This window comes from Notolepis coatsorum, assembly GCF_963971535.1.
Source record: "Notolepis coatsorum genome assembly, chromosome: 3".
Classification (NCBI taxonomy): Eukaryota; Metazoa; Chordata; class Actinopteri; order Aulopiformes; family Paralepididae; genus Notolepis; species Notolepis coatsorum.
The window spans coordinates 169,747,506-169,767,974 of NC_140167.1; the positions used below are offsets into that span (position 1 = coordinate 169,747,506).

The window sequence follows — 20,469 nt, forward strand, 5'->3', positions numbered from 1 at the left end:
TATAATTACAGCTATTAATTACAGCGGTGTAATTACTTACTATACTGCTATTATACTGCTGTAATTATAATTAATTGTAACAGTAACAGTATAATTACAGGATGGATAAAGTAGTTGGACATGATGGCCTTTTACCCCTCTAATCTAATCCAGTCCATGGATGGATGATGGATGGATGGATGGATAGATAAATAGATGAGGTGCAAGTTGAGGAGACTCAATGCTCCTTTGTCTATTTATCCAAGCTTGTTATTTTTGGCTACAGAATACCTCTCTGTCATTGTTGGGGTACCATATTGTTTCAGTTTAACCGTCTTCAGATTGAGAAAAAGTAATCCCCTTCAAGGGCTGCTCTCGACTAAAGAAGTTCGTAGTCGATTAACAGACAGGATTTTGTCGACTCATTCGTTGATTTCATCAACAAATTTGTAAAACTTGAGAGGACCTCTTAAAATCTTGTGCTTGCCAGAGATGTGCTCATAATTCCCTTTCAGGAAATCACTAATTCAGCATGGAAAAAAGCAGACAAATCACCTAAATGACTAAGAAAGTCTTAGTTGACTAACAAACACCCGACCGCTCCATTAAAACCGGGCAGCCTCACTCCTGCATCATTCAATGTTTGGTGGAACACGAAGGATGAAATTCTTTTCATAAACACCCTGCACACAAATACAAGATCGGCCGAGCCACACTCATACTGTACACACAAATACATGTGGAATGCAACCACAGAGAGGAGTTTAATTTCTAGCAGGTTACTGTGGTTATGTCCCACCAAACACCTCGTGTGTGTGTGTGTGTGTGTGTGCGCATGCGTGTGTGTGTGTCTGCATCTGTGTGCAAACTGTGCATGCATCTGATCTCCCAGACACCCAGCATCGAGTTGGAACATCTTGATCATATTTCTCTCGCTGCTGTTGCCGCTGCTGTTGCCGCTTTCCCATTACCGTTGCTAAGTAGACGAGAAGTATACACTCAAGTATACACTTCAGTTCACACCCCTAGTTTCACACTCTCACAGTCCCAGAGCGTCAGTCTGGGCAGTGAGGCCTGGAAGTGTTTCATGTCCAAACCCAATGCCCTGTGGGACGCCGCTCAGCTCAGGGTCAGCGGGATGGTGGTGGAACGAGAACAGCAGACGTAGACATCGTATCGCTTCGCCGGTTTTCAGAGGAACTTTTGTGTTTTCAAACGTTATGCAACGTTGGGTTGTTTTGTACATTTGTAGTTAAAAAGACACCGGACATTGAGGGCCTTTTTGGTGATATATCACGTTCAGACTCCAAATGATTTGGATTGACTTTATAATTGCAAACACGTGGATTGATGTGTGGCTCTTCGTCTCGTGGTTGAGAATAGAGTAGGGCTTCGTGGACTGAGGCATACGGATGCTTTATACAAGTTTAATACATTACTATACTCGTTAAATGATCCACTTAAATCCTTGGACTCTGTCCATCACTATGCCCTCAGATTCATTATTGATAGATACGACACGCATCACTGTGTCCTTTATGAGAAGGTTGGTTGGTCCTCTTTGACGGAGAGGCGCATCAAACACTGGTATTTGTAAATTTTTAAGGCCCTTACTTGTAAGCTACCTCCTTATACTACATCATTATTGGAATGGAATTTTGGAACCCGTTCTAGTGACTGGTCCTTAAGGTCCAGTTTGCTCTGAACAGGGTAAATCTGCATTTCGTTATGATGCCCCTCTAGCTCATGGAATGAACTCCAACCGTCCTTAAAGCTCCAGATCCTCCCCTCTGTTGCATAGTTTAAAACCTTGATCTCCAACCGTTGTCAGTCAAGACATGTTTTAATTGATTTATTTAATACATGTTTTAATTGATTTATTTAATTCTTATCCTTGCTTTTTGCCTCATCTTGTTGTCTTATTGTTATGATTTTATATGCTGTGTGATTGTATATGCTTTTTTTGGTGCTTATTTCTGTAAATGAAGGAAACCTCGGTTTCCTTTCGAGTTTAAATAAAGGTTTGAAATGAAATAAAAAAAACAAGATAACACACACAAACACACACACACACACACACATGCACGCACACGCACACACACACACAAACACACGTCCCGCTCACCTGCAACAGGATCTTGTTCCCATCGTAGTCCTCCGTCTGCCAGCGCGCCTCGCTGATGGGGCTGCATGGCCGTGGCAGCAGGGTCACCAGCGCCCCGACGTCCCGCACCCTCACCTCCATCACGGCGCACTCCGTGGGCGCCGGGTTCTGCTCCCACGGCAGCCGCTTGAGCGACAGCTGGATCTCCGTGTCGGGGTTGGAGTACACCACGAAGAAGCAGAAGTCCTCCTTCCTCTGCGCCGGCCTCCGCCGAAGCAGCAGCTTGTAGAGCCGCACCATATCGCCGTAGTTCCCGTGGCGGCAGTACACGGTGAAGCGCACAATCTCCTTGCCGTAGTGCACCTGCCGCACGGCCCAGAGCGGCGTGCCGGGCGCCAGCGTGAAGAAGTCCTGGCTGCACGGCGTCAGCGGCAGCATCCGGCGCCCGTCGCTGACCTTCTCCGTGTGGTGGTAGCGCCAGGGGGGCCGACGCAGGGCGCCGTGTGGCGCCGACGCATGCTCCTCGCCGCCGCACGCCTCCTGGAGGAACAGGATGACCGCCAGCGCCGGCTGGCACGTCGTCTGTGGCATCGTTGTTGACATGGGGCCGCCGTTGGGCTGGCGCTTGAGCCGCGTGCGGCGGGAGGAGGGGGAGGCCCGTTCGGAGACCCGGAAGAGCTGCAGCTCGGGGTGCACCCAGGCCAGAGCGGCGTCCGCGGCGTCCTGCAGGGACCGGCCCAGGCCCGGATCCGTGATGAGGTGGACGCTGACAAGGAACGGGTCCTGGAGCTCAACCATGGAGAGCTCACCTCCACACGAGAACAACACAGTGGAGGAGAACAGAGGGGGGGGGGGAGGAAGAGTCGTTTTAAACCAACCAGTCGTTTTAAATTAACCGGATGTTATTTATTTTTTTAAACTTAAATTTTTATTAACATTTATAGACAAACAACACTTACACAAAAATGAAACTAACAACACAATAAGAAAGAATGCAGTGCACATAAATGGTTACATGGTTAGCATGGTTAGTTATCTGGTTCCACTTCAGTTGTTTTTCCAGGTACTTAATACAAAGACTGATTGTGTACCGCCCTTAAACAGGTATATAAATATAATACCTACTCAAAAAAATTTAATACTGACTAAGAAGGCATACATGTGTGATATGGGTCCAGAGACCCTCCTTGAACTTCTTTCTTCCCTTATCCTTCGCCCTTTTTTATTTTTTATTAAATTTCTCTTTGCCTTTTGATTCACCCATATACAAACCACATCATCCCTGAATATTAATACAACACTGTTAAACAGACATAAATAATAAAGTACAAAAAACATAAAACAATTGTAATACCCAAAAAAAAAAATTAGAAAATACTAACTAAAGCAAAAGTATGTGACATGGGTTCAGAGACCCTCCTTGAACTTCTTTCCTCCTTTACCCTTCGCCCTCTTGTGTTGCATTTGGTTCTTCCTCTGTGATGTCGTTTTTGTTCCCTTTATAATCCTCCCACTTTACCCATCTTTCCCCAAATTTCTCTTCCTGTAGCCTCAGCATGTGCGTTATCCTCTCCATATCCTGTATCTCCTCTACTATTCCTACCCATTGTGCTATTGTCGGTGGGTCTTCCTTGTACCACAGTCTCGTTATTGCTTTTCTGGCCGATATCAACATTATCTTTATTAAATACTTGTCCCCCCCCTGTATTCCCTCGTGTGTCAGGTCCCCTAAGTAAAGCACCAGTCCCGTTTGTGGTAATCCGTATCCTAATATTCTGATCATTGCCTCCCCTATCTCCTCCCAATACCCCTTCAGCTTCTGACATCCCCAGAATATGTGCGTGTGATTTGCCCCCTCCTTCCCACACATCCTCCAGCATGCTCTTTGTGTTGGTGCATATTTTCCCTTCAACTCTGGGGTTATAAAGAATCTGATTATGTTTTTCCATCCAAACTATTTCCATATCCTCGATCCTGTTGTTGAATGTTGCACCTCGCATATGTTACCCCATTCCTTCCCTGTTATTCCTATCTCTAGTTCTCTCTCCCATTTCTCCCTTATGTAGTCTGTTGTGTGTCCCTTGCTGGTCATTATAGCCCGGTACAGTGCTGATATTACCCTTCCTTTCCCTCCTTCGTATGCCCTTACTATCATCCTAATTATTCCATTCTGTTCTTTGTCCTTGTCCCCTCTTATTTCTTTATTATAGTAATCTCTAATCTGTAGATATCTGAAGTGGTCCCTGTTTTCTAGTCCAAATTTCTCCTTTAATTTTTGTAATGTTTGCATTTCCCCCTTCTCTATCATTTTGCATATCGCTGTTGCCCCCCCCCCCCCCCCCCCCCCCCTCCTCTCCCACCTCCTGAATCCGTTGTCCAACCTCCCTGGCTTGAATCTCTTGTCATGTGCTACCCATCTCAGAACCCCTGTCTGTTTCTCCAATGTGTGTGTTTTTACTACTCTGTTCCATATGGTCAAGGTGCATTTGGTGATTGGATCTAACAGTCCCTCCTTTTCTTTGAATAGTTCCCTATCTCCCACCAGAGCTTGTATCTTGTATCCCTCCCCTTCTTTTTCAATGTCTTTCCATCTTGCCTCATATCTGTCGTTACACCAGCATGTCACTGCTCTCAGTTGTGCTGCATAATAATAATCTTGTAGGCTGGGTACTGCCATCCCTCCCTCTTCCTTTGGTAGTTGTAGTGTTTTATATCTGACCCGTGATCTTCTCCCCGCCCATATGAACCTCGATATCAGTCTGTCCCACTCCCTGAATTGATTCTGTGGTATTTGTATCGGTAGCGACTGGAACAGGTACAGTAATCTTGAAAGTATGTTCATTTTAATGACCTCTATTCTTGAATTGAAGTCCAATGGCATTACTGTCCATCTCTCTAAGTCTCTCTTGATGTTCTGATTTATCTGTGTATAGTTTGCCTCAAACAGTTTCCCCACCCCTCTCGTGATGTTCACCCCTAAGTATTTAATCTTGTCCATGTCCCATCTTATCCCGTACTGTTCCCTAATTTCCGTCGTTGGGGTATAGTTCCATGCTAAGGTCTGTGTCTTTGTCACATTTAGTTTGTATCCTGAGTAGTGGCCATATTCCTTCAGTAGATCCATCAGTGCCGGGAAGCTCTTGTCTGGTTGTCTCATGTATACTATCACGTCGTCCGCAAATAGGCCTAGTTTATATTCCGTTCCCTTTATCCTTACTCCCTTGACGTCCTCGTTCTGTCTGATCAGTTGTGCCAGTGGTTCTATGAAAAGAGCGTTGGTGATAGACAACATCCCTGTCTGGTAGCCCTCTCTAATCTGATTCTATCCGTCAGGCTGCCATTCACCTTAACCCTCGCTGTCGGTTCTTGATATAGCGCCTTGATCATCTTCATTGCCCTCCCGTTCAGTCCGAATCTCATCAATGTTTTATATAAAAATGTCCAACTCACTGTCGAATGCTTTTTCTGCATCTAGGCTAATCAATACCGCACTACCTCCTTGTTTTTGTATCTCCTCCACTATGTGTAATGTCTTTCTCACGTTGTCCTGTGTCTGTCTCCCTTTAATAAATCCAGTTTGATCTTCATCTATAATGTCTGGCATAAATGTCTCGAATCTTTTTGATATTATTGATGTATACATCTTGTAATCCACGTTGAGTATGGACACAGGTCTGAAACTACTACATAATTCTCTATCCTTCCCTTCCTTCGGTATCGTGGTGATTATGGCTTCCTTCCACGAGGGGGGCATTTTGCCCTCTTCCATTGTGTGTCTGAATGCCGCCCCTAACATGGGTGCTAATTCTGTTCTAAATGTCTTGTAGAATTCCGATGGGAATCCGTCGCTCCCCGGAGATTTGTTGTTTTTAGCTCTACTAATTGCCTCTTCCATTTCTCGTTCCGTAATTATTTTATTTAATTCTTCATTCTGTTCTTTCCCTATCGATGGTAACTCTAGCTTCTCCAGATAAGCTTCTATTTCCTCTTCTCCCGCTGCCTTTGGCTGTGTGTATAGCTTCTCATAGTATTCTCTAAATGTCCTCTCTATTTCAGCTGGGTCCCTCAATACTTCATTAGTCTTTGTATCCCTTATTGTGTGTATCGTGTTTAGCTTCTGTTGCGTCCTAATTCTCCTAGCCAACAGTCTGGTCGCTTTTGGTCCCCCTTCATAGTACGTTTGTTTCATGAACCTCGCTTTCTTTTCTATTTCCGTCAATAATTCCCTATTTATCCTGGCCTTTACTTCCTTGATTTCTCCAAGCGTTTCTTGTTCTTTTGATATCTGGTGTCTCCTCTCTAGATCCTTCAGCTTCCCTATCAGATTGTGATATGTCTCCGTTCTGGCCTTCTTCAGCATTGCTGTCTTCTCCATCAATTTCCCCCTTATCACCACCTTCAGTGTGTCCCATAGAATGTTCGGGTCTACCTCCCCGTTGTCATTTTCCTCCTTATACCTGGCTATCTCCTCCTTGATCTGACTCACCACCCCCTTGTTATTTAGTATTCCTACATTTAGCCTCCAGATCGTGTTCCTCCATCTCCCTTCTAGATCTACTGTCAGATATATGGCACTGTGATCCGATATGTCCGCTACTCCTATTCTACTCTCCCGTACCCTATAACTGTCCCCCGTCGTCATCAAAAAATATTTATTTATCTATTCTCGCATATGTCACGTGTGGGTGTGAGTAATGTGTGTATTCCCTGTCCATGGTGTGCATCCCCCTCCAAACGTCCGTAATTCCCATTTCCGTCATTTGAATATTCATATATCTGCTGATTTGTGTCCGTCTCTTCTTAGTACTTGTGGTGTCTATGTCGTGATTCAGTACCACATTAAAATCTCCTGCGCATATCAATATCCCTTCTAGTTCCATCACTATCATATCAAAAATGTTCTCATATAGCTCCCTCTCACTCTCCGATGGTGCATACACATTCACTAACGTTACCATTTGACCCTCCATTTTCCCCTTCACCAGAACAAATCTTCCCTCCTTGTCTCTTACTTCCTTGATCAATTCAAATTTGACTGTGTTTTTGATTAACGTAATTACTCCTCTCCTCAGGGTCCGTTTAAAGGAACTATAGTATGCATTTTCATATCCAAATCTTTTCAGTTTCTCATGATCCTGTGCTATCAAATGTGTCTCCTGCAAAAAAATCACTTCCATCTCAGTTTTTTTACACTTCAACAAATCACTTTGCCCCTCTTTATCGTATTATTCATTCCATTAACGTTTAACGACATCATTTTTATCCCTTTAACCTTTGTCATCTTTCTTCTTCTTTCGTCTGTTAGTCCCCCCATGTCACAGTTATTCCCCCCTCCGGTTGTAGCCTCCGCTCTCTTCACCGAATACATATAATGATTAACATAAATAAAAAACATAAACTTTACATAAAGTGCTCCCAAGGCGTTCGGGGGGTCCCTTTGTCCCCCCCTGTCCCCTGCTGGTGGGTGAGGAGTAACTGCTCTCCTAGTGAGAGGCCTCCTTCTGACGGCTTGGGGGTCTGAAACCCTTGCCCCCATCCGCTCGTCATATTTGTCCAGCCTTCTTACTGTTTTTAGTGCTGTCGAGCTCCTGGTCAAAAGCGCTCTGTCTTTCATTCTGTTCAAAGATCCCCATTTCCTAGGTCCCTCTCAATGTGGCTCATATGTTCCAATGTCTCTCCTTCCTCCTAAACACGTGTGTGGTGTCCTCTGTGTACCCCTCTTACTTTCTTTTCCTCCCCTCTATTTTCTATGTGATGTTTATTAACCGGATATTCTTAATGGTTAATTAGCATTTTTCATATATTGTTTTGTACTAACCTTGTATTGTCTTTTACTAGCATGCACTTCGCTACTAAGTAATCTACCTTGCCTATATTACTACCTACTATGCTAATATGTCTATACTACTATGCACTCAAGTTCAACACTGCTTGATAAAGAGAGAGATTGATGGCTCCATGGCTGTTTTGTCGGCTGCTTCAGACAAATTAACAAAATGGTATGCACGCGTTGCACGCTTTGTATTGCCACTCTCTGAGTAGTTTATGATTAATAGGCATATATATGCACAATAAGCACTGCACAATAAGCGCTGCACATGCCATTTGTTTTGGAAGCGAGAGTGGCTCTGTCATCATCTTCACAATCTCCATCTCAGCCTGGAGTCTGTACTGTACTGTGGACCCGAGTTTCAGTCAGTGTTGCTACTAATGATGAGTAAATGACAGTCGTCATGCAGGCGCGCTGTATTTTTATAGTTAGCTAACATTATGCGTTAGCCAGCATTGTTGTCGGATGATTGCTATATGTAGTCTATGTTGCATTATAAAAATGTTGTAGGATGTCATTGTTAGATAGTTATTGATTGTCGTGTTGAGAGAGAGAGAGATGCTATGACCATGTTAAGTAAAAGTGAACCCCCCCCATCCATCCCTCCCTCTTTTCCTCTCCATCCATCGCTCCTCCCCTCTCCCTGTGAGAAGCCCTTCCTGTGTAGCTTCATTAGTGCCATTAGGAGGTCATTATTGAGGCCCAGTGGAATGTTCTCAGACCACAGCGGGGGCCCTCCCAAAAAGGTGTAGCCCCCCCCCCCCCCCTCTGAACCCCTGACCCGGAAAAGTCAAGCTCCCACAGCACCTCCCTTGGGGAAGCGCAGGTACAGCGAAACTAACTACTACTCTTGAAACGTTCATGAAAGCACTGGGAAATTAGAGTTGTTTTTCCCACTGGCCAGTGGCCACACACCTTGTTTTTTCTTTATACACCATGGGCTACTCACACACAAACACACACACGCATGCACAATTTGCCTTACCTTGATGCTATATTTTTTATAGCAGCTAGATCCTAATATGAAAAACTTTTATGTCTGCACTTTGCCTGCCTTTTTTCTGCTGTAAAGCACGTTGAGATGCAATTATTGTATGAAAGATGCTATACAAATAAAGTTTATTATTATTATTTTTGTTGTTATTACAGTGTAGGGCAGTTGTAGACAGTGAAAGCAGTAGGTAGGCAACAGAGTTCAGAGTTGGTACAAGTATCTCTTCATCACCATGTCGTCTCAGATTATCTTGAGAGCACTTTCACTACGCGCTTTCTCTTCCCTCTCTGGGGGCTCGTTCCATTTCGTTTCTTGCGCACCGGGTCGTGCCGCATGGGGCCGGGGGAAAGGGCGCAGTGTTCCTGTCGTTGGCACGGCAAGGCGTCGCTCGGCTATCGCCAATGGCTCGGGGAGGGCGGATGGGGACAGGATCCCTCGTGAATCACTTTGGCCTTTCGAGAGACGTTGCCCCTGCCTCGACTTTCAGACTCAGCGCTCGGGTCGTGTTCCTCACACAGACATCGGTTTCTTCAGGCGGCCGCTCTGTGTTCGACCGACAGTATCTCAAACCCCGCCCTCTCTTCTCGAAGCGACGGCCGCGATTGGAGGGTCGAGAAGAGGGTTTGAGATGGGTCCGTTCTTCTATCTATTCGATGACTGACGGGTGACTTTCTCCCGACGCGAAACCACAACCCACTCGACACGACAGTGGCTTGGGAGGTAGAGGAGTCGTCTAGTAATCTGGAGGTTCCCCGGTTCGATTCCCGCTCCTCCAGAGCAGCGTGTCGAAGTGTCCTTGAGCAAGACACTTAACCCATAACTGCTCCTGATGAGCAGTTTGGCATCTTGCATGGTTGCCTCTGCCGTCAGTGTGTGGATGTGTGAGTGAATGGGTAAAAATGTGAGGAACAAAATTGTAAAGCCCTTTTTCCTCACATCCACGCCTCAGTATCTCACCCAGTCAGCCAGAGCCTGCCGAGATAGAGAGCTGGATGGTTGTTGGTTGGGCTGAAAGGCTATAGGGCACAGATCTACTCCCAGACCCTCTCAAGGTAACACACACCCATTAACATCTGCCTGATGTCATTAGACTTAACGTCTGTCTCTGTCTGACATCTAGCTGGCATCCAGACATCACAGAAAGGTTCCAGACATCACAGACATCACAGAAAGACTAAAAACTGATCAGGATATTCCTTATAGGGTACACAGACACACACACACAAATAGTGGTTACGAGTTTTTATTCTCCATTGGGTTGCAAGGGCAGCAATTTGCTTCATTGACTCGTTAATTTCAGTTATTAACTTATTACAGTGAAAATGTCGGGTCAGCTTGTCATTTATTTCTGTCAATGTGCTGGTTCTGTAGGACTGCGTCAGTCAACACCCTTGGCTCCCAGCCAAGACATTCAAAATTCCGTGCGTAGGAACGAAAATTGAACACGTTCTACGCATTATTGATAAATGAGGGCCATGGACTTGAGCTCTACAACACTGTGTATAGATGTACAAACTAAACCAACATGCACACAAGCACACCCACATACGCACCTGACCTCTTCAATTGAAACAAGGGCGGGGCTTTTGAGATCAGTTCTCATCGAGACGCAGCCTCTCCGTCTGAGCCGCCCACACGCGCGTGCGTGCAGACATTAGCACGGACGCTAACGTGACATAGAACAACAATGCTTCACGTTCGGCCCTCCACACATGACAGTGATTATCGGCGTAAACTCAATTAAGGCCGCGTGCGCACGTGTGTATAATGTGTGTGTGTGTGCGTGCGTGTATAATGCGTGTGTGTGTGTGTGCGCCACAGTTTTAGATTTAGTTCACTTAGCTCTGGATGTAAGTCAAAACAACTAAGGGAGGTAATTCAAGATGGGGGGGCCCCTTTCCCGTCTGGTCAAAAAAGGGAGAGAAAGAAATAGGCGAGTTCCAACGCCGATACGTCAGTTTTGACTGGTGCCCAGTAAATTAAAATCTAATGGTTTGACTTTCAAATAAAGTGGTATTTTATATATTTTTTTACCCTTTAGTATTCTAAAGTGTTCGACTGTGCAGTGTTCTGTTTCGGGTTACACAGGAATGCGGTGCCAAGTTTTTGCGTCTCTTTTTGCTTTGAACCTGTGCAGTTTGACTGAAACTGTGTTTTCATTCGGACTCCAGTCAGTCTGTGCAAAAAGGAGATGCTGTTTTCTTTATTATTAATAATAATAATAATAATAATAATAATAATAATAATAATAATAATAATAATAATAATAATAATAATACACTTTATTTGTATAGCACCTTTCAGACAAGAATTGCAGCCCAAAGTGCTTCACAGCAGTGATAGACACAAAATAGACATAACATGAGAATAATATTGGCATAAATATAGACAGGCATAACATTGATATTGACATAAAATGAGCATTAACTAAATAAAAGCAATGCATAAAGTGCAGACATAAAAATAGACAGTACAATAATCTACTTTTGAAAATATTTAGTGATCTAGCCCTTTAATGTTTGATATTTCTTTTTCCTTTTTGTCTCCGCAAGTTGACATCACTAGTAGTGTGGCATGCAGTGATGTATTATCGCAATAATACTGCAACCCCTAATTATGCAGTGATGTATTATGGCAATAATACTGCAACCCCTAATTATGCAGCAATGTATTATCGCAATAAATGGTAAATGGACTGCATTTATATAGTGCTTTTATCCAAAGTGCTTTACAACTTGTGCATTACGTTCACCCATTCACACACACATTCACACATCAACGGCCGAGGCAACCATGCAAGGTGCCAACCTGCTCATCGGGAGTGTAAGTGTCTTGCTCAAGGACACTTCGACACGCTGCCGGGAGGAGCCAGAATCGAATTTGGTAATAGATATCCAAATGATCGAAAGCGCTTTACAATTTTGTTCCTCACATTCACACACTAATGGCGGAGGCAACCATGCAAGGTGCCAACCTACACATCGGGAGCAAGTTAGGGGTGTCTTGCTCAAGGACACATCGACACGCTGCCTGGGAGGAGCGGGAATCAAACCGGGACCCTTCCGATTACCAGACAACCACTCTGCCTCCTGAGCCACTGTCGCCCCTTGAGCACATAGAAGTCACACGACCTTGCCGTCACGGCTGACCCAGGAGCAAGGAGGCGGGACTTGGTAGACAGACAAGCGCTTAGGAGGTGGCGATAGCTGTGACCCCAGTTTGACTCTCCAACACAGGAGTGTAGGCACATAGAGACACTTGCACGTTGTGAAGGGCCCACGCCAAGACTAAGAGACAGCCCTGTTTCAATTAAGCAGTTATGAAACAGCCGAGTGCAGCATATTTAACTGGGATCTTGGCTTTGTGGCCCAAACCTCATATTGGCTGTGTTCACACTGAGCACTTAATGCTCAATTCTGATTTATTGCTCAGATCTGGCTGTTCACATTATTTTTCATCAATATGATATCAGATTCCAGTGTGAAGTGGTCACGCTCCTGAACTGACCCGCAATACGCAAATGAACAATAAAGAAGATGAAAGTAAACATGGAGGACACTGAAGTCACGGTTTATGGTTTAATTTGTAAGTTGATGTGCAGTGGAGGCCAACTAATTGGTGAGCAGATGATAATGAGGGTGAGGATGTGAAAGAGCCGTTTCTTCTTTCAAACACAGAGCGGTTATGATATGTCCCCTCGGGTTTTGCTTGTACAGAAGTGTCACCCCAAATACTTATAAACACCTCACTGTCCCTTTACTGACCACCTCCATCACAGCTGTCTTCCATGTTTGTATTTACAGAGTGACTCCCCCCAGCGCAGAATACAGACAAATGTCTAGAGCAGCGGTTCTCAAACTACGGGTTGCGGGTAGGTGACAGCGCATTGGCAAGTAATTTTTTTTAAATCTATATATATATATATTTTTATGTTCTGGCAACATATTTTGGCTAAATATGCGTCGTTTTATAAATGTATTGATAACAGTGCTGTAATTACATTCTCTAATAAATATGCATGATCAAGTTCAACAATGTGTGCTTTTATTTGATATTCCTTAATTCCACATTGAAATTACACGATATATTAAGTGTGGGGTCGCCAAAAAATATCCTAAATAAAATGGGGTTGTGGTATAAAAAAGTTTGAGGACCAATGGTCTAGAGCAGGGGTCAGCAACCTTTTTGACATGGAGTGCCTGTTTGAAATATAGTTGTAACTAGTGTGCCTCAACAATATTCCATGCATCGTAATTTTTTTTCTCATAATCAGGTATTTCTAATGATAATTTTTACATTATTACATCATTATTGTTATTGTTATTATTAACAATATTATTATGATGGTTGTATCAACCCTAAATCTGAGTTGGGGGGGGGGGGGTGCAATGCAGACAAACAGCTGCATACAGTGCGACCATTTCACTCACATTTGCCCATTCATTTTTGGACACATCACACACCATCGGTGTGTGTACTGTACGTGTGCTGTCATAGCTCCACCTACAGGCCTAATGGAGAACACCAGGAGAACACCAGGATGTGAATGGAGGGTGAATGTGAGGTATATCGTGTAAATAAGTTTTGATTGATTGCAAGACTACACTGTAAAAAAAAATAATAATAAGTTACCAGAACTTAAAAATATTGAGTTCAGTTACTGTGCATTAAGGTTTTCAGTTTTCAATACATAATAAGTTAACAGAAAAATAAGTACACAACCACATTATTTCAACCTAATAAAACTATGTTTATTGTCATTGTTTTAAGAACACAAGTTGACTTGGTAATACTCACATTGAGTAAAAAAAATTGCTTTTAACATGTGCAATGTTCAATGAAATAGAAAAATAAATAATAAAATGTGTTGATTAATCCCACTGGTCACAATGGTGACCGTAATAATGTTTTTGTTATAAGGCTCTGCAAATGTTACTGAATGATGTAGCAATGTATTTCCAGCTAAATTGAAATAATAAACAAATAAAGGGTCTCAATTAAATATGTGGTAGTAAAAAGAACCTGTGGGAGGATTTCAACAAGATAAATGCGACAACAGTGCAAAATATTTCATTATAATATTTCAAAGCAAAAAAAAAAAAAAATTATAATATTTATTTTATTTTTTTTATGCTGCCCCCTGTGCCTATGAAAATGCCCCGGCGTGCCTATGCAGGCACGCGTGCCTAGGGTTGCCTACCCCTGGTCTAGAGTGACGTAAAAGTTGCAGGAATTCCGACACAACTGTTCAGACTGAGGTCACGTTGCAAAATATATCAGATCTGCATCTGATTTAGGACCACATTATGAAAGTAGCCCACATATCAGAATTGAAAAAATCTGATTCTGTGTGAGTTGTCCTGTTCACACTGTTCTGCCAAAATCTGATCATATGAGCAAAGAAGAATGTGATTTGGGCCACGTTCAGATTTGCCTGGAAGTCTGAAAGTAATAATAATAATAATTCATTACATTTATATAGCGCTTTTCTAGACACTCAAAGCGCTCCCCACAATGTAGGGTGGACATTGCCTCCTTCACCACCACTGGTAGCACCCAACCTAGCTCAATGGCTGCCATACACTGGCACCAGGCACACATCACACTACACAATGAGTAGCCACTGAGACACACATTTGGTAGCACTTAATCCACAGCGCTTTATGACATAGCCTGCATCTCACATGTCACTGCCAATCTAGGGCGAATGCATGTTGTGTGTTTCTTTTATCATGCGTTTCTTTTATTGTGTGCGCCCTAGCGTGATTCTGCTACGGGTGGTCTTACTTTCGTCAGGTGCAATTCAACTCGACGGCGCTGCTGAAAGGAGTCGTGGCCAGTGTCACCGCGAGCGGCTCGGTGTGTAAAACGATACTCTTGTTGCCGTTTCGAAGCTGGAAAGTACATCGTCTACGAAAGTATCTCGGCATCACTGATCCAGAGTCAGTCGGAGACCGACACTGACTGAGACATGACATGAAACATCGGATCAAAATTCACAATGTTTTCTCTACTCTGTCTCGGCTGACATAACAAGACGGGTTTCTGGTCCACGTCGGACTCGGTGTAGCGCGCGCATCAAGGAGGCGAAAAGGAATGTAATCGCTGGTCAGTACAATGGGGCAGACTACAATATACCAAAGTGCTTCACAGATAAAAGCATAGAGCAAAGAATACATATACAGTATACTAAACATAATAGTGCAAAAAGTGCAAATACAAATAAGTGCAAGAGTCCAGATCGCAATAAAAAAATAAGGCATACTGTAAAATGACTAAAAGTAGAGACCTAGGAGGCAGGAAAAGCTCTGGCCATTTGCATTTGTTAGCCATGCTAATGATCTAAACCAGGGGTCAGCAACCTTTTTGACATGGAGTGCCTGTTTGAAATATAGTTGTAACTAGTGTGCCTCAACAATATTCCATGCATCGTAATTTCTTTTCTCATAATCAGGTATTTTTAATGATAATTTTTACATTATTACATCATTATTGTTATTGTTATTATTAACAATATTATTATGATGGTTGTATCAACCCTAAATCTGAGTTGGGGGGGGGGGGGGGGGGGGGTGCAATGCAGACAAACAGCTGCATACAGTGCGACCATTTCACTCACATTTGCCCATTCATTTTTGGACACATCACACACCATCGGTGTGTGTACTGTACGTGTGCTGTCATAGCTCCACCTACAGGCCTAATGGAGAACACCAGGAGAACACCAGGATGTGAATGGAGGGTGAATGTGAGGTATATCGTGTAAATAAGTTTTGATTGATTGCAAGACTACACTGTAAAAAAAAAAAAATAATAAGTTACCAGAACTTAAAAATATTGAGTTCAGTTACTGTGCATTAAGGTTTTCAGTTTTCAATCCATAATAAGTTAACAGAAAAATAAGTACACAACCACATTATTTCAACCTAATAAAACTATGTTTATTGTCATTGTTTTAAGAACACAAGTTGACTTGGTAATACTCACATTGAGTAAAAAAAATTGCTTTTAACATGTGCAATGTTCAATGAAATAAAAAAATAAATAATAAAATGTGTTTATTAATCCCACTGGTCACAATGGTGACCGTAATAATGTTTTTGTTATAAGGCTCTGCAAATGTTACTGAATGATGTAGCAATGTATTTCCAGCTAAATTGAAATAATAAACAAATAAAGGGTCTCAATTAAATATGTGGTAGTAAAAAGAACCTGTGGGAGGATTTCAACAAGATAAATGCGACAACAGTGCAAAATATTTCACTATAATATTTCAAAGCAAAAAAAAAAAGAAAAAAAAAAAAAAATTATGCTGCCCCCTGTGTCTATGAAAATGCCCCGGCGAGGGGAGCTCCAGTATCTCACCGCGTACCTCGAACGCTATTTCGGCGTCGGGGACAACCGTGCGCGTCACGGATCTGGGGTAGCGAGTTCGACTCCCGGACAAGCCGTACTTTCTCAGAGTGTCTTTCCCCCCATCTATACCCCCATTCAACCTGTTTCTGTCGGTCATACTTGACCAGGAAAAAGCGATAAACGCGTAAAGAACCAGCTGACTGGTCAAAGTTTAAAAAAAAGAAAATGCCCCGGCGTGCCTATGCAGGCACGCGTGCCTAGGGTTGCCTACCCCTGATCTAAACGATCAATCCATGGCGAAGCTAGATGTGTAAAAGGTGAAAGACCTTTGAAACCACTAGTCAGAGTGTCATGGTTTCTCCATAGAATTCCATTATACTTTTAGTCAGGGGAGTGTCATGGTTTCTCCATAGAGCTCCATTATAGTTTGTCAGGTGAGTGTCATGGTTTCTCCATAGAGCTCCATTATAGTTTTAGTCAGGGGAGTGTCATGGTTTCTCCATAGAGCTCTATTATACTTTTAGTCGGGGGAGTGTCATTGTTTCTCCATAGAGCTCCATTATACTTTTAGTCGGGGGAGTGTCATTGTTTCTCCATAGAGCTCCATTATACCTTTAGTCAGGGGAGTGTCCTGGTTTCTCCATAGAGCTCCATTATACTTTTAGTCAGGGGAGTGGCATTGTTTCTCCATAGAGCTCCATTATACCTTTAGTCAGGAGAGTGTCCTGGTTTCTCCATAGAGCTCCATTATACTTTTAGTCAGGGGAGTGTCATGGTTTCTCCATAGAGCTCCATTATACTTTTAATGAGGGGAGTGCCATGGTTTCTCCATAGAGCTCCATTATACTTTTAATGAGGGGAGTGCCATGGTTTCTCCATAGAGCTCCATTATACTTTTAATGAGGGGAGTGCCATGGTTTCTCCATAGAGATCCATTATACTTTTAATGAGGGGAGTGCCATGGTTTCTCCATAGAGCTCCACAGCCGCTCGCGCAGGTAGGGGGCAACTCAGTCACGTGATTCAGCGGGCATTCACTGATCGAACACGGAATGTTTATAAACAAGAAACCCGTCATTCACGCTACAAGGCGGTCTTGGAGCCACAGAAATAGAATGTGAGCAAAAGAACACACAATAAACGCTCTTAATTTCCGAAACACCTCGACTGAACGTCGATTTACAATCTCAACCTCGCCATCGCTTAACCACAGAGCAGGACCCGCTGTGAGAGCCCTAATAAAGACACCTGATAGCAGCCTGGCTTTAACACGCGCAAGATGTAGACGGAGCAGGTCTGGAGGGCGAGAACATGTGTGTCTAATTGTCAGCATTTGTGAGAGTGTTTGTTCTGGAGAGAGAGAGAGAGGGAGAGGGAGAGAGAGAGAGAGAGAGAGAGCGAGCGAGAGAGAGATAGGGGGCGTGCGTGGGACTGTTTTTATATCTGCGTAACGTTGAGTTCTTTTAAGTGCCTACCCCACACTTTGACTCATCCGATGGGATTTATACGTCTGACAGACCCCTTTTTTCTGTCACCAGTGAACGTTAACTACGGCACCCCCAGTTTTAGTAGCTTGGCTGCTGCACATGTGTTTCTAGTTCCGCTAAGCCGCTATTTGTCTGCCGAGACGGGGAGAGTCGGGGGGCCCTCTGGCTCTTCCTCGCTCTGGAGGAGCGTTATTGGCTGTGAGGACTCGTCTTCTTCACCACTGACCGACACACGATGGGGATGAAAACAACCGACAAGGATGAGCGCAGACACGTGGACGCACGCATGGAAAGCCACGAGCGGGAAGGCATTGAAGTGCACGCCCGCCCACCAGGGGCGTTTTTAGGGTTAGAAAACATTGGGGGCTTCAGCCCGGGGGGGTGGAGGGGGGCTCCCCCCCCCCCTTTTTTTTTTTTTTTTTTTAAACACAGAAATACGCAATTTTAGAGTAATTAGAGATGAATACTGAAGAACTCGAATCATTAGAGGTTCTCAAAGTGAGGTCCATGTCCATGAGAGGGATCTGGGTAGTTCCCATAGAAAATTCAAAGTTAACAGGACCAAATCATCAGTTTCTTATTTATTTATTTAACCTTTATTTTGCCAGATAAAACATTGATCTGGTCCAAGAGGCCCCAACAGGAGTACAAATATACATATATACACATATATATACATATATATATATAATATATATACATATACTGTACATACATACACACATATACACCAATAACAAAATAAAAACAGTTAAGAATCATACACATAAGCAAATAAACAAACAAACAAACAAACAAACATTATGCACAGCCTATGTACAAAAGAAATAAACAGTTCATCTCTAGTCTTTACAGTTTTCTTCAATTGCATAAACACTCAAATCAAAAGTATTACACAATTATCAAAACCTTACACTCAAGGAGCAAAACGTAGGCCCAGATTTGCACCCCAATAAGCACAATGTCAGCCTCACACTTTTTGCAAAACAATACACACAGTGATTTGCAAAACACTAAACACACTTCCATTACATTAGACACAGAATGTCAAATTACCACACATATGAGCCAATTGGTTAAACACAGCCATCAGATGCACAAACACACCATTGCTTAATTGTAGATACACCAATCAGGTTTAAGCACTATAAAAATGCAGCAGGTGAGTTCACCTGTCTTCAACCAAAATGGAAAGAGAGTGAAGTACTGTACACAGAGAACGTGAAAATATACAATACATTCACCAAACACTACACAAGACAACCAATGATGCAGACTGATGAAAATATACATTTTCTCCCATTTTCCCAAATCCGTCAACATGTCAACATGGAGAATCACAACAAAAAATGATCTTGCCAGATCCATAGGCAAAGAGATAATGTCTAGTATTTTCTGTACTCTATTTACATTTTTTCAAAATTGTTTTTGTTTTACTGTAATTTTAACCTGTACTGGATACAGTATTTTATGTTTGTCTGATATTTGCTGAGCTTACAGTGTTATGCACATAGTAGCATGAAAACTGGGACATGTTTTGTTGTGATTCTCCATGTTGAAATGTTGACTGATTTGGTTATATGGAGAGAACATTTATATTTTCATCAGTCTGCATCATTGATTTGGGTATATGGAGAGAAAATGTTTTTTTTAGCAGTCTGCATCATTGATTTGGGTATATGTAGATAAATAAATTATATTTTCATCAGTCTACTCTACAGCATTGGTCTTGTGTAGTGTTTGGTGAATTTATTGTATATTTGCACATTCTCTGCATACTTCACTTACAGTACTCTAATCACTGAGAAGTAGAATTGCTAAATGTGTTTTAGGTTAAGCACAGCAGTGTGTGTAACTGGTTCAAACAGAATTGAGTCATATGAAACGTGTGTTTCATATGGTAACAAAATGTAGTTTTTATAAATTAGTGTATGGTTTTGACAAGTGTTTAATTTAGCAAAGGATCTGAGGTGTTCTGATAATTGTGTGTGTGGTTGTGCTAATTGTGTGTTTTGAAACACCGGGCCCTGTTTTCAAAATCATGCTTAAGCAATCGAAAAAAAACTATTGTGTGTTTCATTATAATTATGTTTCAGTCTTCTCATAAAAGAAATATTCGATTTTTGGGTATTTTCCTGCCTTTGGTCCGCTTTGCATTCACATCTCAAATGAACTGTAGCAGGGTTCACTTGCAAGAGTGAATGAGCTTTCACACCACCCCAAACCAACCGGACTATCCGAGGAAATGAACCAGGGTTCGATTAAAGCTTATTATAGTTTAGCACAGTATCATGAGCATGTCTTTGTCAGTGGACACTGGACATGGGTATGGATGGCTCCAGGTGCTGCTGTGTTAAAGTGCACATCTTCAAGTCCACAAATCGGTGAATGAAAGAATGATAGGATCAAATGAAAACGACTTACTAAAAATGGATTAAAAGTACTAAAAACCAACAAAAAATACCAAACACTAACAAACATTCAGCACAGACAATGGGGATGCTGACATAAAAAAAAAAAAAAAAAAAGTTAAAATTTTTTTTTTTTTTTTTTTTTTTTTTTAAGGTCCGGGGCTAGGAGAAAAACATCCGGGGCTGAAGCCCCGGAAGCCCAGGGCTAACGACGCCACTGCCGCCCACACACACACGCACGCACACACACACTCTCTCTTAGCTGTCCATCGTGTTCGATAATGACGCTTGCTCCAGGGATGGGGTGGG

General features: G+C 42.8%; 1 protein-coding gene across 2 annotated transcripts in view; it reads right to left on the reverse strand.

Annotated features, from left to right (window-relative positions):
- fam124a (family with sequence similarity 124 member A) overlaps window positions 1-20,469 on the reverse strand; it is a 171,530-nt gene that overhangs the window by 59,512 nt on the left and 91,549 nt on the right. The window contains exon 3 of one of the 2 annotated variants that reach the window (XM_084309643.1): window positions 2,105-2,892. In XM_084309643.1, coding sequence (XP_084165769.1) covers window positions 2,105-2,892 — 788 coding nt within the window. Of the gene's footprint in view, window positions 1-2,104; window positions 2,902-20,469 lie in introns of both variants that reach the window. The other variant, XM_084309644.1, reaches the window with a different exon arrangement.